A 26,152-nucleotide genomic window follows, 5' to 3' on the forward strand; every position below is an offset into this window, starting at 1 on the left:
GCGGGAATTCGGGCATCGTGCCGGGTCAGGCCCCCGAGGCAGATTGCCGTGCCCACCAAAGTTTCTGCGGATCTTTCGCCTTTCCTCTCCCAGCAGCCCCGGCAGGAGCCGAAGGCAGGGAGCAGAAGGCAGCCTGCTTTCGGGGGTCCGTCAGCTGCAGGAGGACTGGCTGCAGCCCCCTTCAGGGGAGCACGTGGGGAGCCTCTGCGGGATCGAGTCACGCTGAAAAGAGACCCCACGGCCGCCTCTTTCTGCTGGTGAGGACAGCTCGTGGGGTCCTTAGGCCAGTGATGATCTCCGGCACGTACATGCACCACCGAGCTTTGCTGCGTGTTCAGTATTACGTGGCTTGGGCTTAGCATGTTACAAAACTTCTTTGCCTTTCTTCCGAGACACGGTATGTCTCTCTAAGGACTGCAGAGAGAAACAGCGATGGTTTTCGTGGAGCTGCTGTTCGTGCGTGTGGGCACCTTTTTGAAGATGGCCAGTAGGTATTTGTAGCTCAAATCACAGTCAGGACTGGGATACTGGACGTCATGGGCTGTAAAACTGACACACAGAACCAGAGCCTTAGTGGCCTTTGCATCTTCAGCTTGGCAATCTCCCACTTGAAGCAATTCTCTTGGGACTGCCATATTAAAATCCTTGAGGAAAATACAGCACGTTGCTATTGGTGTCTCTTATGCGGTCAGGCAAGATGAGCACCAGCAGCATCTCTAAGCAAACATTACTATTAACATGTTTTTAATGAGTGCTATAGGCCTAAACCATACCCAGCGCATCTCCTTCAGGCATGAGTGTTTGCAGTGAGCTGCCAGGTAAGCAACACTTCGACAGGAGAGCAGCTGTAGTGTAGTATGGCTTGTTCTGTGAGGTTTTTGAGCTCGGTTTGGTGATGATGGTAATGCTCTTCTGCAGCTCTGACTGAAGTGATTCTGTCTACCTTCATAGGCATCTGCTTTTAAAACCAGTTTTCCTTAATATACGTGAAAGGGGTTCTTTCAATCCTTGAGGAAAAGCAGAGCATGGAAATTAGGAAGGGAAACTTAAAGCGTTCTCTTCAACCTTGTTTTCAGCAGAACAGACGCTTCACACTGCTCCGATGTGGGAAATGCACCTACTAAGTCTGATTGCCACAGATGTGTAGAGAGGTGAATTGATTTGCCAAAGGTCAGAGTGCCAATGTCAGTGCCGGGATCAGTCCCGAGGGCTTTTTGGCTCCTGGCTGGTAGATGATGGGGTTTGGGTTTGGGGGTTTTTTCTGCATTACTTGGATGTGTAGAATGCAGTGATCTCTGTTTGCACCAGTGGAATCTGCAAGGAAGAAGCGACCTGTGCACACCAAAGATGTACCTGTTTATCAAGAGCTCAGGCAGTGGCCCCTCCCCACCTAACTGTCTTCCTCTTTTTGTTGCTTGGAGCATTATGATATACTAAGAATGGCCTTTTTTTTTTTTTTTTTTTTTCCCTCTCTCTCCCTGCAAGTCAAACTAAATAGCCCTGGTTGGGGCCTGGGGGATTTGGTTTTCCTGAGTGATTATTTCAGGCTGTCTGATGACTAGGGCCACCAAAGCTGCATGTCCTGCACCCCTTTTGTTTTTTGTTTGTTCTCACCATGGCAATAAGGGCTCCTGTGTACCTCTGCTGCATGGTGGTCTCAGAGGGATGCCAGTGCTTGTGATCCTCCTTATGTGGCAATGAGTAACAGGGGGAGGGAATCTGACCTGTAGAAACCTAACACTGGTGTTTCATGAGCTGATCTAACTAATTTCTGAGTCTGTTTTTAAGCAAAAACTGTATGGCTTTCAAAAGGACAATTTTAGGGTGGCTGTTGTGACTGTCCAACTGCTGACTGTTGTTTCAGTGTCTTGGAGCTTGCCTGCAAATATTTTTTTTTTTTTTCCTGATAGCTTAAATTAGTTCCCCCAGTGCAATGGGTACACAGCAAAAGGGGTGGTTTATTTTTCTAGTTGTATTGTTTTCTCCTGATACATTTGCATCCCCTCTAAAACAACTGTCCTGGCAAAATTTAAGCTAAATTCAGCCTCTGTCAACAAGGTGAGCATTAAGAAGCAGTTGTTCTGGGGAGCACTGACAAAGTCTATGAACTCCATGAAGAGTCTGCAGGACTCTCCCTGCTGTCCTGTGCTGTCCCATCCTGCATACTCTGCTCTGCAGAATTGCAATTGCTGTCCATAGCAATGGTGCAATGGAGAAGGGAGCTGAAAAAAAGCTCCTGGCTTGTTCCCTCAGATCCCCTTTAAATTGGGCTGTTGGATGAGCCAGCTCTTTCCCTCCCAAGTGTTATGATAATCCACTTATACTGGGGGGAAAAAGCAAGTTTGCTGCCAGGCAGCATACTTTCCATCAGCACATGTAATTGCTGGGTGGTGGAAAGAGGTAGAGACTCTGGTTTTCAGGCTGGAGGGAAGGAGGGAACGTGGCCAGGGTGTGCGCTGGGTGGCATTGTCATGTGCCTGACCATGAATTCCAGGTTTTGCAGGCATGTGGGCTCAGTTGTATAAGCAAAACCTTCTGCCTGTTCACCCCTCAGTGTGGGCAAGAGAAAGGGAGGCAGGTAGCCAAGCTTCAAGCAGCTTGAGGGATGGAGAGGTGGCCCAGGGGTGCAGCTGCAACAGGGCTTTTTTTTTTTTTTTTTTTTAGCTTGTTTTGATTTCCACGCACGTCTGAGCCATGCAAAATTGGCCGAGCCAACCTTGACCAGCAGTTCAGCAAAACAAACAGGTTTTACTGCCATGACCTAAAGGCCAGACTAGCTGCTGAGCTTCAGGGGTGGATTTGATTTCTGGCGTGAAGAAGTGGCTCTCATGTAGGGCTGACCCACAACAAACACTGTTCTGTGTTGCTCGGACTGCCTCCAAGGGAGCAAGAGGAGGTTTGTGCTAGCATGTGAGGATGCAGCGCAGATGCACCCACTGCTGAGAGGGACCTTCTTCTTGTGACCTTAGACCATCCTCTGAGGTTCAGTCAAGGTCTCTCCAACATCTATACACATATAGTAGAGGGAGACCCTGACTTAACTCTCTCTTTTGAGATTTAAAAATTATTTTAACAAGTGAGAGCATGTAAGTCCTGTAGCAGCAGTTCCTGTACAGCACTTCATAGCTCCTTTCATCCAAGCAGAAGCACCTGCTGTACCTAACTGGCCTTGAGCCACCATGAGACGAGGCATTGCATGCCCTGGGGGCTAACAAACATCCACTGGGATGGTACAGCACAGATCCAGCCCTTTTGGGATTGGGGTGTTCTTGCTCCTGTGCTTGGCAGTCTGTGCTGCTACTGGTAGTGTCACGGCTGTGGTTGAGCAGAGGCACAAGCAGCCCTGCAGCCTGTGAGGCGCTGGGAGGTCAGGGCAGAGCCCATTTACCCAGTCTGGCCTCACAGTTGAAGACTGAAGTGGAGAAGTGAAACTGTACACATGGTCTGGTCTGAGCAGGTACGTGGGAGGAGGGAGGGTTGAGCCGTCCCCTCCCCAACGGCTGCCAAAGTGAAGGGGTTCAGGAGAGCAAGGACGCGTCAAGCTAATACTGAGCACTTAAAGGATCCAGCTCCAAAGCCCAGCTCAGCCCACGCTATTCATGATTTCATCAGGCTTTGGATCAAGACGGTCGGAGGGTTTGAAGTGGCGATCGTGGCTGGTAATGAGCATGGTGGATTCCTGTTCCCCAGCCCACTGGTGTGCAGCTGGCTAACGTCTCCCTTGTCAGCCTGCAACCAGCTTGTTGGGCCCATCCTCTCCTCCTTCTGGTTGGAGGACTTTGTTTGCTGTTTCATCTAAAATTTCTTAACTTCTCTCTCCTAAAATATGGTAGTTTATCTTTTGCGGTTCTGTGTTTCACATCTTCCTGTATGCTCTTAGACTTACTTCCTGCCGCTTCTCCTGTGTTTTCTGTTTCTCACATTAGCTCACTAAACCCAGCTCCCCGAGCAAGTATTTCTACCTCGCAAGCTGCTTACAGCAGCTAGATGCCTTTTCTGAGACAAACCAATCCCAGACAAAACTGTCCCAGCCCTTGCACTTACACAGCTGCTAATTTGACCCTAATCCATTTTAAAAGGAGAGGGCTGGTGGGTGAGGATGGAGTCAGAGAAGGGAGCTCCTCGCTTGCTGGTATGTCTGCAAAGCTGACGGACCTGCTGTGTGATTTGCACGCTTTCCCACAGGAGAAGCAGCATTTTAACTCATCCCTGATCACTTCAAAGCTGATTATTTCTGGTCTCTTGAGCTTTTATGATCATTTTATTAGGTAAGGGGGTGAGTTAATCTCTCTTTTAATCAATCCCTAATTTAGATAACTGTATTACATACCTATCTTCTGCCTGAACTTCCTCATTCATTCTCTTTGTGTTTTGCAGACTTCCTGGCTGTGCTTCAGTTGCGGGTGACTGAATATAGTCTTCTCGGCATCGCGGTGATAGTAGTAATGTGAAGTTTAAAGAGCACCTGCAAAGTCGTGTAGCAGGTAAGTGCTCCGGGGGTCATTCTTCCTTCCAGATTTGATGTGATTTGAAAAAGTTTCTTGATGGGCTCTCATTCGGAGACCTTGAGCCTTACATCAGAAATGCCAGAAGGAAGGTGGTGTGGCTCATATTTTAGTAAACAATCCCAGCAGCGAGGGTCAGACAGCACTTGCAGAGCAAAAGTAGCAATATTGTGAAGGTTTAATTTGGAAATGGATTCAGTTTAGATGATCAGTGTTAAAAGCCTCTCTCTTTTGGCATTCAGCATAAAATTGCTTTTGTCTGACTGCGTGGTACAGTTGGGATCTAGTCAGAGGATGATGGCAGAAGGGAACCAAGCGGTCCAAGTTTTGCTGACAGCAGCACTGCTGCATTTGTTGCTCTGCAGGAGAACTTGCCAGAGATACCTTACCCAGACTGGGAAGGCACTAGATCCCACCTCTTCCAGGTGTTAGAGAGAGAACGAAGGTCTGGAAGTACCTGGACAACCTCCTGATGATCAGGAGTGACAGCAGATGCAGCTGGATTGAAGGGAAGTAGTGGCTTTTACAAGCCAGCAATGTGTAGTTTTCAAGTTTCTGTGAAAACCCCTGAAAAACCCGCTGAAAGCAGAACTGCTGGGTGAAACCCAGGCATCTGGCAGTGCTGCTCTGTGAGCGTGTGACAGGAGGCTCTGCGGGTAGCAGTGGTGGGAAGGGATGAACTGGAGCTGATGGCAGAGGGAGCTGCCAGAGCAGCAGTCCTGGCAGCCACAGTGTCCTGCTACAGCTCTGAGTACTTGTTACTTCATGTACTCCACGTGGTTTATTTATTTATTTTTCCCTTTATTCTGGATCTGCGTCTGTGTTGGGTGGTGTCTGTCCCCTTCTTCCCATCCCAGTCAGTTCAAACGGCTGCTCTGCTCTAGCAAAGCTCAGCTCACATTTCCTGGCATGTTCCTCCGGCCAGCCTGGATCAAAGCTGTGAGAGCTGGCCCATTGCCATCCTCCTGTCTGTAAATGAAGCTCGCTCTCTTTTTACTTTCCCCCCACTGTCTTTCATTATTATCCCTCTTCCAGAGGCAGGTTTTTCTGGCTGATCTAGCACATTATTTATATCAGTGATATTCGCCTCAAGGCAGAGATGCTTTTTCACCATTTACAGGGAAAGCATCTGATCCACCCCACTGCCCTGCATGTGGCTTGGAAAAACCAAGCATGATGTTGGCAAGGGTGAGGACCATTGAGGCCAACTGTTCCAGAATTTAAACCGTGTTAGGCACAGTCTCCGATTCATATGGTTATTTCAGTTGCCTGACAAAGGAAAACGTACTGTTCCTTCACTTTCGAAACCAGGGGGAAGAGCACGTAGAGAAGGTTCTTGCGCCTGAACAGAAAAGAGATATTACTATAAGGCATCAGCTGAGCCACCTGTGTAACCAACTGCATCTTCCTCTGGGTTGTCTCAAGGGATGGTGGGTGCCATCACTTGAAAAGATAGAGTTTGTGGTCAAACTCAAATGAAAACAATGAAAACCAGCTTCAGAGTGCTTTGCTTTCAGTTCTTCCAAATTGCAGAGGATTTGGTGATGCTCAGGGAGCACCTGATGTGGAGTGGGAGCAAACTGTTCCCATGCTGCCTGCAGGGAGGGAAGTAGCTCCCTAAGACAAGATACTGCCTGTATGTGCCAGAATCCCAGCAGGGCTTACAGCTTGCTTTGGAGAAAGCACATGCAGTGATAAGGAGACTTTCCTACAGGTAGAGGTAGTTAAGCAGTAGTCTAGACTGCCTTGGGAGGCAGAGATGGAGATTTGCTGGAAGCTTTTCAGAGCAAAGTAGACAAAGACTTGCCAGAAACCATCCAGGCGCAGTGTAGGCCATGCGTGTAGGCAGAGGGGAGAGACTCTATTGCGTTTTCAGATCTCTTTTTTCACTATTTTTTAATCTCTTGTCGAATGTTAATACATACCAGAGATGGAGCTAAGGAGATGTTCTCAAGCTTAAACTGTGACATTTGATGTTCACAGTATAGTGCTTCCCAGAGGGGCTTGTGTGTGTATCTGCACCCAAAATGCTTAAATCCTAAGCTATTTCCTCCTGGATGTTCAGGTACCTGACTACCACTGGTTTCAGATGAAGTTTGATTTCTAAAGCTCTCTGGAGATTTAGCAACCAAATACCTTGGGACTGTTGGAAATGTGAGAGAAAACACTTGGATTTTCTGCAGCACAGCCACTTCTGCACTGAAGATTGCAACATGTTTGTGATAATTGAAGAAGACCTTTATCTTTTTCTCCCAGGCTAGTAGGGGCAAGAATGAGATAGGTGTCTGTATTTTGGGTAGTTGGAATCCATCAGCTGACCCTCCACTACTGTAACACAGTGACAAAAATTATCTGGCATGCTAAGTGACTTAAGGACATAGAGCTCTACTGCGGTCCTACCTAGCGAGCTGGTGATGCACAGTCTAAGGATCATGGCCATGGTCTTCTGCAGCTAAAGTCAAAAGACAGTCTGAAGGTGCTTGGCTGATGTCCATCCCACCTCCCTGTCGAGCCATAGCTGTTTCATGCTCTTGGAACGAGTGCAGGGTTATGATCTCAAGCTCTGAAGGAGTTACAGGAAGAAATGTCCACTGAAAGGAACGTGTTTGCATCATAAGTCATCCACAACACGTGCTCTCAGCTCAGCCTTGTATTTGCTGCTAGTCCTGGGCACTTTCAGTCTCCCATGCGGAGCTGGAAGCTGTCTTTGCTCATTGCTAAGCTAAGCTCCTTGCCTGCTGCAGGAGAGGGGATTTTTGTGTCTATGAGCAGGGGCCCCACAGCTATGACTCAGAGCTCCCATTACGTTGTAACTTAGACTTTAAGTGTGTGGAGAGGCTGTCCCTTGGCTTTCAAACAAAGATTTCCTTTGTTGTGCTTTATGTTATAAAGGAAGCAAGCGTATGTGTTCACCCCACACATCCCAAATGAAAACCACGTGGCTTCACAGCCTTAACATGTGTGTTTGGTATTTTTGCTACAGCAGTGCATGTTACATTGCTCTTATCCCATTGACTCTTTTCAGAGTTTTTCCTCCCAGCATTCAGTTTACAAACTCTTCAGGGAAAGAAAGACCTTAAAGATGTTTTCTTTTGTTGGTAAGCAGAGGGGACTGACTAAAAGAGCACATGAAAATTATTAAATATGGGTGCATGTGACAATAGGCTGGTCTCTGAATTGCTCCCTCAGGTGAAAATGCCTGAGTTGGTGGCCACGGGTGCTGAAAGGATGAGCTTCATGGAAATATTGTACGGAAGTGGGCAGTTTGTTTTCTTGCTTTTTTCTTCTGATTTTTATTTATTCAAACTCATTTTGAAAAGCAGGGTTAGCCAGCAGTACTTTGCAGCCAACATATTTGTATGCATGCGTGTCTCTTGGCAGTTTTTAGGTTTATGACTAGCGAGCCAAGACTGGGCTTACTGCTTCCCAAAGCATTTGTGGTGTTTCTCCTGTTCTTTTCTAGAGCCACCAGGTAATGAAGTAAGAGGGCCTGATTCTTCCTGCAGATGCTGGCATGCAATGTGGAGTGCCTCTGCTTAGATCAGAGAGTCATCCTAGTGAGAGTCAAGGAAATGAACGGGGCGTTGCAGTAAAAGTGCTCTTTCTTGCTCTCTCCTCCTTCCACACCCTCTACCCATCCCTGCAGGGGCTTTCACAGTCTTTTTTTTTGTTGTTGTTGGTTGTTTTTTTTACTTTATTTAAAGACCTATATTGTGTTTTATAAAAGAGCTGGGATTTCAGGCAATGGGATAAAGCATTGCTTTTCATTTCTGTGGTGACATTTTGGCTACAATAGACAGCTTTTAAATACTGTTCCTCCCCAACTGTTCGAATACAAACAGCTGTAACTAGTTAGCAAAACAATAGTCCAATATCACACAAACTTCCAATCCCATCCAGTGTTTTTGAGTCCTGTTTAAGCAGATACTTGGGTCAAAACATGTCCTGACATAGGAGTGTGACTTTGTCACTAAGTCAAGACTGTGATGGAGTAGAAGATCTCAGATCAACCAAATTACCAGCCTGCAATGACAATTTCTTTTTGCTGTGTTTTTGTTCAGCGTCTCAGTGTGGAAGTGTCTGGCAACTACTGTGCTTTCTACTGTCTGTAATGTATAAGTGCTCATTGTTACATGACTGAAACGGGACTTCATAGTTTCACATGTAAAACATAATCATTCTACGAGTCACGTCTGAGCTGTGCCAATATCCACATGTGCTCTTCTTAAATGTGCTGGAGTGGTGTATCCCTGCTGGGAAATCAACTTTCTACTAATGTTTCCACCAAACCTTTTAGTACCAAAGCATTCATTTCAATGGATGTACGATATACAGTTAAGTTGGATGCGTAGCAATGTAGGGCATATGCTTACCTTAGGATGAGGAGAGTCAGAGTAACCACTGCCTGATTTAACAACACTGGTGTGATTTTTCTCCACCTTGTTGAGAATTAAGTGGGGAAAAGGAGGGCAGATTTAAACAACCATCTTGGCAATTGAACCCGTTTTGTATTCTCACCACCTTTCCCTGGGGTGACTGCTAGATTGGATCAATGAGCCATGGCTGCCTGCATGTGCAAGGGGAGGTTGTGTGGCTGAGAGGGTGACAGCCAGAGTGGGTCCCAGCATGAGCACCAGCTAGAGGCCAGAGAGCGTGTGTGCAGTGATATTGCTCCATACATTGTGGTTGACTCTGTCAGGCTTTTGGTAAAGCAGCAGGGGGTTTGTGTCCATCTGTGCTGATGAAAGATTATGCAAGGGAACAACCAGCTATTGCCTGGGCTCCCATCACATTGGGTTTGAGGGGGAGGGAGCTGGTGAGGTTGGTAAACCAACCTTTTTTTTTTTTTTTCCCCCCTTGGGGTGTGTGTCTTTTTTCCTTCTAAAAAAAAAAACCAACCTCAAAAAAACACCACACACAAAAGTTAGGTCTACTCCAATTGTTTTCCTTACAATTAGCAGACAAAAATTATTTGGCCTAAAAAAGCCAAGCTGTTCCTGGCTGGGATCCTACCACAACAGCTCAGTACGTGGGTGGGACCCACATGCACACTTCCTACCTTTCCCCTCCTGCCTCCCTTGCAGGCAGCACTATGTTCCAATTTGTAAAACCCCTTCTCGGCTGTAGCAGGGGGAACCTGAGGCACTGCACAGACTGCCCACGCGCTGCTTGCTGACAAGAGCTGAGCTGGCTTGTACAGTCAAAAAGCAAAAAAACACATGCAGACAACAGGCAGGATGCTGAGTAACACGCTCCTCACACTGTTAGCTTTATCTTCTGGTCTCCATGGGCATCCCCTCTTGGGTCCAGCCTTACAGTGAGTAAACAGTGAGTGCTTTGGGGGCATGACATGGTTCTGCATTTATTTAATAGTTATTGCAGCCATCTTTGGTGGCTGCTGGCTTCTGGGGCAAGAAGAGGAGGCCAGAATCATGTTTTGGTTAGTGGCGTGATGCCTGTATGCACTGAAAAATAGTAACTTGGAAACAACCAGATAAATCCCGCACTTGCTGATAAAACTGAAAATCTTTGGGTTTTGGAAAAGAGCCCCAGAAGGCAAATAACTCCTTCTGAGCCAAAAAAAAAAAAAAAATCTTTGTACCGTCTAGGCTTTGGGGGAAGAGGGGCCATGGGATTTTATGGCAACGTCTTACAAATGCATCCGTGTGCAGCGAAAACTGAGGCAGGAGGGGAGGACCTCTCAACATCTTGAGTGCTACTGCAAGGAGAATAGAAACAATCTGTCCTACTTTTACCCACAGTGGTTACTGGAAAGTTAGGGGTTCAAACTGCAGCAAGGGAGAGTTAATGAAGCATCAGAAAAAGCTTCCTGATGGCAAAGGTAGTGAATGACTGGAAGACATGAGAGAGGCTCCCTGTCCTTCCCAGGGCAAGTCAAGCACTCCTCTGCTTGGAGAGATGCTGGCAAAATCACTCCTCGCTTGGACTTGGGGCTGCCCGGTAGCATCTGTCTCCAGAGCAATGTCAGTGCCGCTCACATGCTTATGCACTCCAAATTTGCCTGTCCGTGGGAAGGGAGGGCTACCTAGTCCTGTACACAGGATGAGCATCAGCATTTCCTTGGAAATACCTGATCTGGTGACCCTGGGAGGAAAATATTGCTTCCGAAAGTCCACAGCAGACCTGTCGGGCAGGATGTCCGACTCGGGCTGCGCGACTGACCCCGTTGGCACTGCAGCAGGCCCGGGACAGGATGTCCATGGATGTTACGAAAGGCTAACGCGTTCTCAATCCAACGGCAAAACAATAGTTATCAGGCAAGTGGCCTTATCCAACTGCTGTCCTGTGGCCAAGCAGCTGATCTGGGGTGGGGCTTCCAGGCGTGTTTTGGAAGGCAGTTGCTCTGCCATACCTGTCTTTTGTAGTCCTGAGCATGCCAGCTGGCTTGTTCTGGTTTTAAACATGGTTGTGGTACCAGTCTCAACATCCAGGCCTCTGTACCTCATGCGTTGGTGCATTTGGTCCTTTCCAGAGCCCAATCCCACCAGTCTGTGCTGAGCCAACTGCGACTGTGCTGGCAACTGGAATTTGGTACTTTGTAGCACTAATTTAATGCTCAGAAAGACATGTCAGAGCATGAGTTATAGCTGCTGTGGCTGGTGCTGTTCTGTCCCAGCCAGCAGCTCATCACACCAACAACCTGCACGCAAGCTTAATTCATAGGGGTGAGAGAACAGCACAAGTTGGTGCCGCTCAGGCTCTGTATTGCATTTTGTGTCTCCTAATTTTCCTGGCTGGGCTGTGTGTGCTGCAGCTGACTGTGTGCTCAAGAGATGGGAGAGCAGGAACCTCTCCTGTCTGCCCCATGCTGCATGATCTCTGGGTGGGCTGTGCTGGGTGCTGTCACAGCTGATGGTGGAGCAGGAGGTGTGGGGTCTTCTTGGCTCTGTATGGGTCTGGGGACATGTTCTCACTGCAGCAGTGGGGTCTTTGACCTGGAGGGTAGAAATCCTGAGGATCCTCATCTGAGCATCTGGGCTCTTGCTGCCTGTGCCAGGTGAAAGCTAGGCAGGGTCATGTGCCAATGCATATGCAGTGGGGTGGGAAGGGTAGACTGGTGCAATAAACCTTTAGTCACCCCGGGGTGTGTTTCAGTACGTGGGCTCTGAGTGTTTGCCTTGGCTATGAGGGCCCTCCAGCCCTCCCGAGGGTCCAGCACCTCACCAGCCCCACCTGATGCCACAGCCCCACCTTGCTGACTCAGGTGAACATGGAAACTTGTTTTGAGATGCAGTACTTTAGTATGATGTCTCCTAGGAGCTGGCTTAGCTGGCAGCGTCCGTCATACCGGGGTGCTGGATAACGCACAGGCCCCAACAAATGTGGTGCTGACCTGGGAGGAAACCTCACTTGCTTCTGGTCTGAAATTCCTCACCAAAATGGGACTCTTCCCCTGCCCACCCCAGAAAATGCTGCTTCAGTAAAAATGGTCTCAAAAACAAGACAGGTTTGAGTGAAGTCCTGCCAAAACCAATTCCTCAAGTCCTGTGAAGGCTGTGGTCAAACCTGGAGAGCAGAGCATTGACCTAAAGCAGCCAAGTGATGAGGGCAGCAACCTCAGGGGCTCGGAAGGAGACCAAAACTTAGGTTACTGTCACTCCCTCCTGAATTTAGAGGAGAGCCTTCAACAGAAGTTTCTGTCATCCCAAGTAAGTGATCAGACTATAAGGGCATAGACATGTGCTCTGTATTTTAAATATGTGCATGTAAAATTAAAACCTGAAAATTTTCTCATTCTTCTCAGTGCAAAAGAGGCAAAATTTGAACAATAAATCCCCAGCAACTAATGGCAGAGACCAGTCTGATATCTTCACCAGGGTATTGCTCTCTCTAGTGGTACCTTCGTCTTTTTCCGTGAACACCCATTCAGCCTGTGTGTCTATTCCTGAGCTTTACATGTAGCAGCTGGACGGAAAACTGCCCTCACCATCTGTCCTGAGCCAGCAAAGGCCTTTCGACTGCCCTGTAAATGTTGATGGGGAGATGGTGGAAAAACAGCAGCATGGTATGGGATTGACTAAATAAAGTGCATCTTTCCAAGTTTTTGGCAGGAACAATAATACTGACATGCATCTCTGCAATTCCCATTTCTCTTTCACTGTGCCTGTTTCTTACAATTCAGAGCTTGTAGTCCCCAGTAAGAGGAAACGTCATTTCTTTCTGCTGCAGCCGGGCATACCTCTGAATACCTGCAGAGGTGGCAACAGTATTGCAAATTGGAAAAGGGCACAGTGCATCACCAAGGGCTTTCAGCAAACTTTTTGTCTTGACTAGGTCTTCATAAATGCAGCAGAAGCATTTTCAGACTGTACACTCAAAGGCCAAAAGGCAGTTTGTTTTCTGTTACAGCAAGGGGAGGAGTTGTGAAGCTCCCAGAAGCTCAGCCGTGAGGGACTATAGCTGGGCTGGGCCTGAAACCCCTGGGCTTGAGAGTCACATCTTCCCAGTAAGAAAGTCCCAAGTGCAGGTTAGTGGCTCTTTTGGGCTATTAATCTCTCCAGTCAAAACATGCAGTAGAGTCCTTTCCAGACCTCAAGGACCTTCCCAAAAAGAGTCTCAGAAGTTGTATTTGTTCCCATGAAAGTTCTGGTTTCAAAACTTGGCAGCTTTCAATGAAAAAAGCTCCCAACCAGCTATAGTTTCTATCATCTCTTCGAATTGCCTCTTTTCTTGCAGCCTACCAAAGCAAAACACAATGTGGCAGCCACCTATTCACTGCCTTTTGTGTCAGCCAAATCGCAGGAAGCAATCAAGTGTGTCGTAAATGATGTCTTGGCATATTCCAGTGCACTACTGAACTGCATTCAGTGGCTTGACTTGGGTTTTTCTAATTTAAGAATCAAAGCTTCAGCTCACTCCTATCTGCTTTATTGCTGAACACCAGCCAGAGTGTGTTTTGCTTCCCATGATTCAAAATTTAAGGGAATAAAAAGGTGGAAAAAATGTAGCTGTATGAGGAACTCCTGAGGAAAGAAAGAGACTGTTAATGAAAGGGAAATATTCTCCTGTGTCTTCAAAGATGGAAGGTTATCTGGGCTCAGAGCACATGAGCAGCCTACAGAGGCAAGTTGCAAGCTGCCATTTAAATCTCTTTCTTTTCCTTTGCCAGACTGAGCAGGAGGCAAGGGGGTCTGAAGCTGCTGTGGAAGAGGGTGTGAGGAAGACTTGGGGACTTCAGAAGTTGAGCACATTTTAGCTGGAAGGGACAGGATGTTGTTATGGCTTTAAGCATCATCGTCTCTACGAAGGACTTTGCTGCTCATGCAGGGAAATCCCCTATGGCAGGGTGGCTGGTGGGAAGGGGTAGAGCACACTCTGCCACAGAGCAGTGGCTGTCCCAAGTTGGCCCACAGGAACACCAGATGAGCTCTGTGATGCTCCCAGGTGAGGAGGAGGTCTTCAAGATAGAAGCTGAAGGTAGAGCCGAGCTCTGCCCCCATGCCACATAAAACACCACTAAGCAAATCTGCTTGCACTAGTGTGTACTGCAAGCACTATTCATTTTCAGGGCTGACTGCAGTCAGGAAACAGTACGATGGCTATTTTTATATTGTCTTGCAGTAGTCTCTGAAGGTGATTTTCCTTCAAGGCTACTTGTGCAGGGACCCGGGTAGCACAGGTGATGCAGATAGCTACTGCAGAGATGCAGGCACAGCAAGTGCTGGTTTGCAGAGTTCGGCACCACTTTTTCAGCTTAGGGGGCTGCATTTGTGCTGGTGAGAAGCTGCAACTCTGCCTTTGCACCAGTGCCAAGGGGCTGAGCACGGCTGGCAAGTCAGGTCTCACCTGAGGGACCATTTTCAGAGCTCCAGCCCATTTCCTCGCCAGCCTTTGGCGTGGCTGGTGCTGCCCAAATGTGGCAAAGGAGAAGAGTCTTTTCCAGTGGCAGTTTTGGGGCAAGCCTCCCTGGTCATACTCACCCCTTGTTTTTTATGACGTGCATACGAGAGGATTTCAGCCAGATCTCAAAGTGCCCATGCAGAGGATGCTCTCCAGCCATCACTTGACCTCAGGCTAGCCACCGCCTGGCTGTGTGAAGGCTTTACGTGCCTGTGAGCTTCATGTGCTGCTTCCCTTTCCTTGCAACACACTACCTGTAACCATGCTCCAGGTGAGTGGGTGAACCAAACATTACTGAATTGTGCAGCGAAGAGCTTTCATATCAGCTAGTGTGAAAGCTGGCCTCCTTCTGCGTGTGCTTCATGGCACCAACCTGAACTGCATGATAGCAGTGTCATCTTTGCCCTTCCCCTCTTGGGGGTCCCCGCATCATCCAGGACCTGCTGTGGGGCTGATTGGGATCCTCCAGCCAGGGAGGCTGCTTCAGGCTTGAAAGGATGAGGCCTAACTTGCCTGGGAGCTGAGGGTGGAGAGCTGCAGGTGCTGTTGGTGAAGCCTTTGAACATACCAAGTACTGCAGGATGCAGCTGATCGTTGTTTCTAATTGGCAGCGGAGTGATCAGCTGCTTTTATCTCTCTGAGCCCTCGCTCCCCAGCTGGAGAGTAGGATGATGCCTGCCCCCTCACTTCCCAGGGTTGTTCAGAGCGGTCATTAACCTTAAAATCACTGAAGCACCCAGTCACTGAAGCAGTGAGTGCCACAGAAAAGCCCAGAAGGAAACTAATCCTGGTGCCAGAAGCAGGTTTGAACAAGCGGCATCACATGCTGGGCAGCGAGCAGAGACAGACCGTTGCATCAAGGCGGTGGGGCTCCCCATACCTGCTTGCCCCCAGCCCTCCTGCCCTCCCTGAGCAGCTTTCCTCTGTCTCGCTGCTCCTTTCCCTGCTTTGTGCCCACGGGAGCACAAGAGGTGGGGTCTCTGCTCCCTCGCTCAGGGGATGCCCTGGCCCGGGGAACAGGGCGAGGGCAGGCTCGGCTGCTCGCGGAGGTGGCCTGCCTGCGATGCGGCGAGGACCGCGGACCTTCCCTCAGGGGGTCTTTGGAGCCCTGGGACTGCCGCAAGAGATGTAAGCCTATTACCAAGTCTGGACGTTGTCTATGCTTTGAATGGGAAAAAACTGGCAGGGCCAGAAATTTGGAAAAGGTTGAAGATTGCTTTGGGAACTTGCTGTTTAAAAACTCATGAATACTTTTTTTTCTACCCCAATACTTGAAATGTTGCTAAATTTGATGCGTAGATGAAACGATGTTTCTGTTCCTTAGTCTCCAGCTTGGAAACATTAGGACTCTCTCCCTCTTCCCCACACAAAAGCTGTCTCAGCCGGAGCAGGCATAAATATTTTTATCAGACTTAAATTGCTTGGGCTGAAGTTAAAAGTGAAGGAAAAGAGCGGCCTTTGTTATGACGAAGGCTGGACTGCCCTAGCAGGCAAGTGCTACTGGTTTCACCTGTATTATTTAGTCTTTCCATATTAGCCAGGAAAGCTGCGTCTGATGAGATGTGGGAACACTCTGCCCATACCAGCCTTGCTGCTGTCAAGGCCAGACTCCACTGACCGTGGTCACTGAGCGTTGTTAACCTTAAGCCTTAACTGAGGTTAATGTTTGGCTTCATTTTCTGGTGTGAATAGCAACAGTAGCAAAAGGGCAGTTTTGAGCAGGAGAACTTCCTCTGTTCAGGCCAAACCCAGACATACCTCTTGCAAATTCATGTGACCTGAAATTATGTCACTTCCAGTTTTCATCCTGACTGTCTTCCAGAGGTTGATGCCTGTACAGTTTGCTGGGGGAAGAGGTTGTGTGCATGCTTCCTAAGCCACTCCTGCAAAATCAGCTGGGGTAGCCTAGATTGTCAGTGTGACCCAGAATGAATTCAGCAGAGCCGGCCAGTGGTGGACTTGGGGATGTCTGGCCTAACCCCTTCTGCTAGCAGAGCTTTGAGGCAGGTAGCCTCTGGAAGTGGTGTGCCCATGGGCAGCTGGGCACAGGAGAGTCTTGAAGGGCACGAGAAGATCTTAAGGAAGCTGACTTCTTTCAGCCTTATGCATCTAAGAAGTAATCTGGTAACAGTAAAACATTTCATCTGCAGGAACAGAGGTCTAGCAGGGGAGAGCAGCAATGTCATCCTGGTCAAGACTCCAAGAGGAGGCACCTGGCCCCTGGCCATGTTATTTTTAAGCTTGGAAAGCACATGTGGTCTGCAAGAGCATAGCACTAAGGAAAGGAACTCGCCAGCACTTCCTGCCCTGCCCCGGCAAACTGATAAAGCAAGCCCTTTGCAACGCAGGGCGACCCCAGTTTGTTTTTAAAATGTGGCCAGGCATGGAGCTCACAGAATAACTGGAACACCCAGCTTTGGGCATTAATTCAGCTTAATTCATTGCCTGATGAATTAGAGTTAATATAAATGTAAAAAGGACAAGAAAGGCCTGCAGACCATCTCCAGAGCAATGTCTGCGTAAGGGCATTCATCTATGCATGTACATGGGATCTAAAAAAAGGGTAGTTAGTAAATGTTACACAGGGAGGGGCACATAGCGTTATCCTGAGCACCGTGTGAATTTTCTTGCTGCTTGGACAATGCATCTCAATCCTGTTCCCTTCTCTTGTTATTCCAGTCCCAGCCCTCTTGTAAGCAAAGATAATTGCATGCTGAAGGATACAGTTCCCATGTAGAGTAAGCGCTCACATTGAGGAAATCTAGGTTCCCGCAATCGAAAGCCAGCAGTTTGTTGTGCAGTAATGGTAACAAGGCCCACTGGGATGAATCTATCTTTATTGCATGCCCTGTGGAGGCATAAATGAAATTGCCAGAGATGTTCTCCCCCTTGCCTAGACGCTTGGGCAGCAGGGTTGCTGTGGCACCAAAACATGCTGGGTTCAGGCCAGGAGGGAGCTATTGCAGGGGGAAGGAATTACAACCCTCAGCACACATGGTACCCCACCACCTCTTGGCTCTGTGAAACAGCCTCATTCCCACAGCAGGATGAATTGGTTTGTTAAGAATGAAATTCCTATTTCTGGTCTGACTGATTAGGTATTTTATGGATAGACTTTATTCTGAAACAGAAACCCTTCTGTCTCAAACACACTTTTGAGGCATTAAAGGGGCTGCGTTAAAATGTCCCAGCTGGAAGAAGAAATACCCCTCCTTGTCATCTTGTCCTTCTGATCTCCCTGTGCTAGGACTGTGGGGTGATGTTGCTAGAAAGTGGGACTGGTGAGCTTGCCACGTCTCAGCAGTGGGTGACAACCTCAGATTGTCCTGCCCTGAGCAGGCGCTTGGGATCTTGACAGCGATGCTGGGCCTCCAGAAACAGAAATGCCACCTGGGAGGAAACAGCCCAGGCTTTAGCCTGAGCACCCTCTGGCCCAGACCTCTGGGAGGCCTCGTCAGGGCCAGGCGGATGCCCCAGCAATGAGACTGCGTTCCGGAAAGCTGGGAATTAAATTCTTTCATCATGAGCCCCATGGCATGGAAAGCTTTATTAAGTGTGAGGTCTGAGCAGCAGAGCCAGTAACCACACAAAACACCATAGCAGTCTCAGTCGTGCCAAGGGCCTGTGCAAGGGGTGGCACACGGAACTGCTGCTGGGACACAGCTGCCTGTGGCAAGCGCCGCGACACCGAGACCCGGGGAGTCTCTCAGCCACGCTGGGGTCACTTCAGATAGGGGCGAGCTGGCTGCAAGCACAGCTGTGAAGGGGGTGCTTGGGGGAGATGGCTCAGATCAAAGCCATGGTGTTTACTAATGCCTTCCACAGATTAACAGTGAAGTAAGCACCAAAAATAAACACCCCGATGCTTTTAAAAACACTGGGGTGAAGGAAACCCTTTCTGGTTTAGCAGTCTTTGTGGCTCTACCCTTTTTCCGGGGACCACAGTCATGAGGCATCCTGGGGGCTGGGAGGATTTACCACAGCCTGATCCTGATGGAGCTGAAAGGCAGGAAGAGCTTTGCCTGTAGTGCCTGTGTAGAAGCACAAAACTGTGCAGGCTTGTTCCCACCCAGGTGCACATACTAGCACTGGCAGTGAATATTGCCCTGATCTAAGCTGGCTGTGTGGGTCCCCAGACACACTTTATGTGGAAGGTGGTCAGGACAGCCCTGCCTATGCCATGGCCACGTCTCCAACATTAGCCTTATGTTGAGGGAAAGCAGCGCTCATCTCCCGTCCTGCTTTTTTACACCTGGGGAGGTCCTGCCTGCTTCTTTTCCATTCAGTTCCAGGGAACTTTAAAGGAGAGAGGAAGGACATGCCCTCCCACAGTGCCCCAACAGCGTCACAGGGCATTGATGGTAGCAAGTGTCTTCACAGTTCTGTTCTTCGACGTTAATTTGATAAGAGGAGACTTTCACCCTCACCATCTGCTGATAAAGGGAAACTCGGTTGATGCACTTAGGAGCTTCTAGACTCTTTTCAGGGCTAGAAAGTATACCAAAGCTTTTATTCAAGCAGGGACTTACTTTCATTTTTCTCCTTGAGGGAATATACTCTGAATTGTGGGTCATTCTGCCTTTCTTTCTTTTCCAGGGAAGAAACTGCCATGCCTGTGGGAATCTTCCGGGTATGCCTAGTGGTGATTACAGCTATTGTCAACCACCCGCTCCTCTTCCCTAAAGAGAATGGCACTGTCCCCGAGAACACGGAAGAAATCATCCGAAAGATGAAGGAGCGGGAGGAGAGCCTTCGGCTGGAGAAGTTGCGCTTGGAGCAGGAAATTGCACACCAGGAAGCCACGCAGAAGACTCTGGAAAAGGCTGCAGAGGTGGTGGAGGAAAGCAAAGAGGAAAAGGTCCGATGGGATATGTGGACTGCCCTTTCCATGGTCATCTTCCTGCTGATCGAGCTCTGGAGGCAGGATTTCCAGGAAGGGATTTGGCAGGACACAGGAGGGGAAGAGGATGACATGGCTGTCCTGGGGAAAGTGTTTAAAGGTGTGGCCTTCCCTGACAAGGCCGTCTTGGCCAGCTTCTATGAGAAGCGCATCCTGGGTACCACCGGAGACATGGCCAGGATGCGGGAGATGGTGGAAGGCTTTGCAGATGACCTGTTGGAAGCCTTGAGGAGTGTTTGTAACCGGGACGCTGACATGGAAGTGGAGGACTGCATGGGTGTGGGGAGCATGTATGAGAACTGGAGAGTGCGTAAACCTTTTGTCTGTGATCTGATAGTGCCTTTTGCGCCCCCAGAGCCATACTGTTTTCGGTCCCAGACCTGGTGCTCTGGTGACTCTTTTCCCCCAGATGAACAAGGTTATGGCACTATCAAGGTATGTAGGGCAGATGAGGATGTGACGGGTTGCATCTGTGACAAGACTAAACTAGGGGAAGATATGCTGTGCCTCCTCCACAGCCAAGCCAATACTACCAGGCCCAGCAGTGAGATGGAAGACCTCCTGTGCTTCAAAAATACTCAATATCTGGATGCTGATCAAGTCATGAAGTGGTTCCAGATTGCAGTCACCAAGGCCTGGAACAGAATCTCCCACAAGTATGAATTCGACCTCTCCTTCAGCCTCCTGGACTCCCCAGGAGCCCTGAAGATAAAATTTAGGTCAGGGAAATCGATTGCCTTCAACCTCACCCCTGTGGTGCAGTACGAGAACTCCGATGTTTACTTCATCTCTCATTTCCCTCGGAGTGGCCTGGCAGCAGACCTCCCCTCCAGCACTCACTGGTTTCTCACCTTCGCAGTGTATGAGAGGAGGTTCATCCAGCTGGTCTCCAAAATGCTGCCTGCTAATGCCTGCCATGTCAGCTGCCTTCAGATCCTCTCCTTCCTTCATGGGAAGCAATGCAGCCTCACAGGTCCAAGCGGGCTTACCAACTACCACCTGAAGACAGTAATGCTGCATCTTCTGCAGGCACGTCCCAGTCAGGACTGGGCCCCAGAGAAGTTGGAGGCCCGTCTACAGGACATGCTGAAATTCCTGGAGAAATGTTTGCATGAGAAGAAACTCTACCACTTCTTCATTGGCAATAGGAAGGTACCAGCAGAGCTGGGCTTCCCCATCATATTCCAGAGGGCTGAGCCTCTCAACCTTTTTCGTCCCTTTGTGCTACACAGGGATGTTTACAGGAAGACAGTGGACACATTCCACGAGATGCTCAGGAACATGTCTGCACTGATAAATGAGTACACAGTGCACATTCCCCTTGCACACACCAATGGGATCCATAAGGAATCCCTTTAACCAAAGCCAGCAGGAAGACACTTGTTCCTCTAAGCACAAGTCCAGAGTGCAGCTTTCTGAAGCCTCCTGGAGACAACTGACTTTGCCAGTACAGCTTATTGTCTGCAGCTGAACCAGTCCTGGGCCATGGTTTCTGCAGTAAGGGAGAGGGGATGGGGGGAGGATAGGGAGAAACTGGAACAAGTGGTATAAAAGTAAGTTTCTGCTCCACTGGTGTGCTGGCTGGGTTTTATGCAGCTAAGAATATATTTTTCTATTGTGCCTCAGTCATGCTACAGTGGTGGTGAGCAACAAATACGACTAATTTATTCAAATGCCTGCAATGCAAACAGTGGTGGTGGCCAAATACTTAATTTCCTTTGGAAGGGGGAGATAAGAAAAGGGTGGAGGAATCAGAGACAGGATCTTGGGATTGCAGGAGCCTGTCTGCTTGCAGACAGCAGGAGCTCTGCGACTGATGGGAAGCACAACATAAGACTCAGTGCTGATGTGGGGAGAAGGGTCATGCACAAGATATGGACTGGATGTTGATCCTTAAATCAACCACAGCTCTTTAATCAAAAGGGAACTGTAGTTATAAAAAAAAGCCTTCTTGATAGGACTTGCAGCAGTAGTTTAAATGGCTTGTCCTGTCCTTCAAAAAATACCCCTGCACATTTCTTCTCCCTGGGGAGGATGTAGCAGAGCAGGCAGCAGGGTCTGTGTCTTCAGACCATTTCATTAGAGTCTTCCATTTTCTTCATGGTAACATGGCTAGCAGGTTATATTCCTGGCCATTTTCCATGGATAAATGGATAGAAACCTTTTTTTTTACCTTAGATAAAGGAGAGGAACCATTATTGGGTTCTGGCATTTTGGCTTATTTGTTTGTTTTCCTTACCTCAGGGCAGCAAGGCTGAGAACAGCCAAGAGAGAAAGGACTGCTACAGGCTTTGCTTTAATAAAAGAAGCAGTTCTCTAAAATTATCCTGTAATGAAGCCAATCTCAGCAGTCTGGTAGCAGGAGGGAACAATCACCCTCCAAATGAGAGTGTGGTTTTAATGAGGCCAAGACCAGCAGGATGGCTCTGAGTTAGGAGGAGGGTATGGAAGAGGTGCACACGTAGCAGAGCTTGGCAACACTGTCTCTGCAGCTGCCTTGTGGTCTGTGTCCCATCCCTTCTGCTCCCATACCCAGGCAAAAGCTACCTGTTTGCCTCCATGCAGGGTGTCCTCAGTCCTTTTAAAGACTGCTGCTCTGATGAGAGTCTGAGGAGCTGCTGCTAGTAGACTGTAATTTGCTGAGCCGGGAGTGCAATGGGGAAATGACAGCTTCTGCAGGCTTTTAAGCCAGGGGAGAATCTTGAGCCATGTGCTAAAAACCCCAATGCAGAAATGGAGGTGCCTGAACTCCCTCAGGAAGCAGCACGTTAGCGCTGAGCCAGTGGGCTGCCCAGCCCTGCTGAGGTGGCCTTGCTGGAGGAGAGGGCTCAGTAGCTCCTCACTCGCCTTCGTGTGCTTTGTACAGGATCCAAGCCAGGGCCTCAGTGCAGATCTGCCTTGTGCTGGTCCCAGAGGCCTGGCCTCCAGTGGTAAGGGGCATTTCCTACCATTTTCTTACACTAGGCTTTCCTGCAATGTTTTACACTAGGGCTTCTCTGAAACCTGTTTACAAGAGGGTGGTGGTTCTGGGTGGTGAGAGCCATCAGGGATGATATTACCATGACTCCACAGGTATCTTTTTATCAGTCCTCTCTATCAATCACATGCATCAGAGCAAAGATTTAATCCTGTATCACTACTAGGGACAGCATATAGCGTGAGGCTTATTATCCAGCCTGTTGATAAGCAAACTTTCCATAGACGTGTCCTCTGCCTTTTCCTAGTAAAAACCATTTCACCACCTCCTTCATGTCTGCTCTTGTCTGTCCCTCCACCAGTGAGGGACATTTCATGCACAAAGGCAGAGAAAGCTGTAACTCCAGTTTTCACACCTGGTTTATAAGAAAGTGCAAGTGGGGACAGGGAACTCTGCTCAAATTGCTGCTCCCCTTGGCTTTTATCATCACAGCTATAGGGTGGTTAAGAAATATTTCTCAGCAGAAAGTAAGGGGTAGGAAGCAAAAAGGGAGAAAAGAGGCTGGTGGGTAGTGCCAGTAGGAAAGAGTCATGGATCATCAGTGCTTGCTTCAGCACCCTTGGCGATGCGTGCCTGGGAGACTGCCAGGGCTGGCAGAGCAACAGGGCAGGACTAATTGCTAACGCCAAGGACTGCTGTAAGCCCCTGGCTTTCATTAGCACAACCAAGCAAGCCTTCCCCAGTAAGAAAGAGGCCAGGAGCAATCTCGGAGAACATGGCGAGCAGGTAGTGACAAGCAGAGGTACAGGGAAAGCGGGTGAATACTGGAGCCTGGAGGCTACATTGGAAGCTGTGTAAGTTGTTTGCAAACCCAAGCAATTTGACATTTTTGCCTGCCCAGGTTTACTGCACAGTGCCTGTAGTAGATCCAGCTTTGCATGGGCTGCTGGCAGGCAGGTCATGCTGAAGCAGTTGTGGTCAGATCTTCTAAATGTGTTCCCTGCCTAGCCAGCGAGAAATAAAAATTTCTCTGCCACTTCCTGTCAGGAGTCTAAATTTAGCCCGTCGAAAGAACAGAAACAATTTTGTGACCCAGGTCTCTCAGGAAATGACATTCAGGGTTGAAAAATAACTTTTATATAAAGTTGAGCAGGGGGAGGATGAGAAGAAAAGGCTGTTGAACAGAATAAGGTAACTCCCCTGTTAAAATGGCAGAACAGAGCTTTGTAACACCAGTCCTACAGGCTTGTAAACATGCCTAAACTCATCTTTACACAGCTCCGAGCACTGCTGCTCAGACTCAAAGGGAACCTAAACTGATAAGTAGATTGAATCTTTTGTTCTTCATTTTCTGTATTTGTGTGCCTGTTCTCTCTTAAGCCCAAACTGACCCTGAAGTGTTCCCATGGGGTTTAGCTGAACCCAAGCTGGAGCTGAACCAAGGAATTTATGGATTTGCTTCCCCTGAAAGCAAATTGCTTGGCTTAATTTTCCTACATGCAATATGCTCATTTTGCCCTGAGCACCTTTTAAGAGGTCTGTTCTGTGCATTTAGGCTGTGAGGGAGCCCACTCATACCTATCCAGGGGGAGAAGTGCTCTGTGATTATAAGCTGTGCTCCAGTAAGCCTCAGGGCAGAGATCTTCTTTGTAAGCCGTATAGCAGTATATATACATGTCCCATCTGAGAAGATGTGGGTACACAGCATTTCTCTGGATCAGACCTCTGCAGTGGTACAAGGAGGCCATGATGTGAAGCACATTCCTTGGACTGCCTTGTCTCTCCTGTATTAAATCTTTTCCCACCAAGTACTAGCCCTATCAATAAAAGGCCACACTCACATTTCATAAAAAAGGTTTATAAGACAGTTCAGCTCCATGAGCTGTCAGCCAGTAAAAATGTCCTAAGACGTTTTAGGGCTGCCCATGTTTAGTTCTGCCTTGATTGAAGTCTGGCTGGGCATTCATAGGAAGCAGCTTTAAAGGGTGGGGATGGAAGTGGGCGTTTGTGGCTTAAAGTGAATAACATTCTTTTGAAACCAAACAGCGTATGACACATGAGTAACAAACACACAACATCTCTTTGGTAATTCCTGTATCTCTCTGAGAGATCCTAAGGAAGGGTAAACTGCCTGTCCCAGACCCCTTTCTTGTGTCTCAGGGCTGTTCTTGCTATTTGCTAACCAGGTGAATTAAACAGATGAACTCCTATTGCCTTCTGCCAGTTTCCAGCCACTCCCTCCACCCTCAACTTGTGGTTTTAATATTTTATTATAGGCTCTGTCAAAGCAATGGGATTAGTGATGGCTTGATAGCAGCCACTGATCTACTACATAGCCTCAGGAGCCATTTGCCTTTAGGAAATGTCTTGGTCTAAGATTATTATTGTTCAGGTGCCGAATGTCTTCTAAGGGGAGCTGTTGGTAGTTCACTCTTTAGTATGTGGCAACCATAGAATATGGTTTCTCTCTCTCCGAGTTGCTCTGTACACAGGTCTTATGGGCGTATAAAGATGTATTTCAGCAAAGAGATCCAAAATTTTATCCAGTGTTCAAGCAGCAGGATTTGGTGCTTGTTCACCAAACATTTTTAATGCAAAGCCTTTGCAATGTTTTCTCTGTGGTGAAGAAATGAGAATTAACCACCTCTAACAGCTTGGCTGCTGGTCATTGAGGGCTTAGTTCTCACAGGATCCTACATAGTAAATAGCTTTATTTATTACTTGTCTTTTTTTTAGGACTGGGGGCGTGTGTGTAATATGTTAGCTCAGAAGTAAAACTGCAGTATGAAGATCAATCTATCTTGTCAATGCTGAAATGGGCAATAACACCAAAACTCTCCAAAGTAAGGTCTTCCTTGATTGACAATGCTGTACTCAAACCGCTGCTTTTATAGCAGGACACTGTTGAATTTGTATAGATCTTCTCATTCAGCTTTATTTATAATAAAGGAAGTCTTGTGCAAAATCTAAAGAAGTGTGAAGTCTGTTTTGTTTCTAGTTCCCCCCAAAATGTTTCTGAGAGCGTGGAAGGATGGAGTGGGGATATGTCCAGTGCGATGCTAGCACAGTGAGCACAACGGCGAGATTCCCTGTGATTTCTGACTGCCTGTAGAAATTGTTCCAGAGTCAGATGCAACATGAACATAAAGTGGAATTCCAGACTTCCTGAGAATATGAATCCACAGGAATTCAAAATAATTATTCTGGATATCTCTGCTCAAAAACCACCCTTTTGTGGCAAGCCCTAAATATTGCTGATAGATGTTGCCCTTATCGACAGAACCAAAAATCTCCTGAATTTCCAGTTCAGCTAGAAGAATCATCATTACCTGCTCATTTTACAGGTATCTGCAGCCAACTTCCAGCAACCATCCACCACCACTTAGCCTCCTGCTTAACCGCTTTCCCTGGTTTAAGGGACTGGTACCTCCTTATTAATATTCTAATGTGCTCTGACTCTGGAAGGAAATCCAAAGCTAGTTAGGAATTCATATAATAAACCCACCACTGTTTCCTTGGCAACATGTCTTCCAGCCCCACGGAATGCTCTACACACCTTTAATTAATAAGTGCCTTCCAGTGATCACTGGGGCTGAATCAGCATTGAACGGGTCTGAGAAGCAGCTGGCTTAAGAGTGGCAGCACAAGTCTACCTAGCCAGGGGTTACAGTTTCCCAGGGTCAACCACACACTGCAGTAAATGGAGCTTGTGAGTCCTGTGGCCCAGGATCATCAGCAGCCTTGGTTGTTTTAGTGCAACTTTGCTATTTAAAATAAATAAATATAACCCCCAAAATAAACTCACCATGCTTTAAACCTCAGTCTGACAAGCTCAGCATCATTTTCTCCATTGAGCTGTTGACTTCCTGGAGCATTTTTTACTGCTTCTGTGTTGCCATGTAACAGAAGGGGTAACATCAATATAAAATCCTTTTTCAGAAGGGCAATTAGCAGATTTTTGGTCCGTGC

The 26,152-nt window shown here is 48.0% G+C and overlaps 1 protein-coding gene across 2 annotated transcripts; it reads left to right on the forward strand.

Moving 5' to 3' along the window:
* The first annotated feature begins 4,109 nt into the window (after positions 1-4,109).
* On the forward strand, positions 4,110-24,732 carry ITPRIP (inositol 1,4,5-trisphosphate receptor interacting protein). Of its 2 annotated transcripts, XM_010564776.1 has the most exons (3): positions 4,110-4,268; positions 4,378-4,484; positions 18,963-24,732. In XM_010564776.1, the coding sequence occupies exon 3, from the start codon at positions 18,976-18,978 to the stop codon at positions 20,623-20,625; it is 1,650 nt and encodes a 549-aa protein (XP_010563078.1). In that variant the 5' UTR covers positions 4,110-4,268; positions 4,378-4,484; positions 18,963-18,975; the 3' UTR covers positions 20,626-24,732. The 2 variants fall into 2 exon arrangements, with proteins under 2 accessions (XP_010563078.1, XP_010563079.1); XM_010564777.1 differs by lacking the exons at positions 4,110-4,268; positions 4,378-4,484 and adding an exon at positions 12,492-12,531.
* The last annotated feature ends 1,420 nt before the right edge of the window (positions 24,733-26,152 follow it).

The sequence above is a fragment of the Haliaeetus leucocephalus genome, unplaced genomic scaffold (genome assembly GCF_000737465.1).
Source record: "Haliaeetus leucocephalus isolate CR32 unplaced genomic scaffold, Haliaeetus_leucocephalus-4.0 Scaffold184, whole genome shotgun sequence".
Taxonomy (NCBI): Eukaryota; Metazoa; Chordata; class Aves; order Accipitriformes; family Accipitridae; genus Haliaeetus; species Haliaeetus leucocephalus.

Excerpts from the sequence above, each read along its gene's own strand:
- ITPRIP (XM_010564776.1), top strand. The coding sequence starts at position 18,976 with ATGCCTGTGGGAATCTTCCGGGTATGCCTAGTGGTGATTACAGCTATT.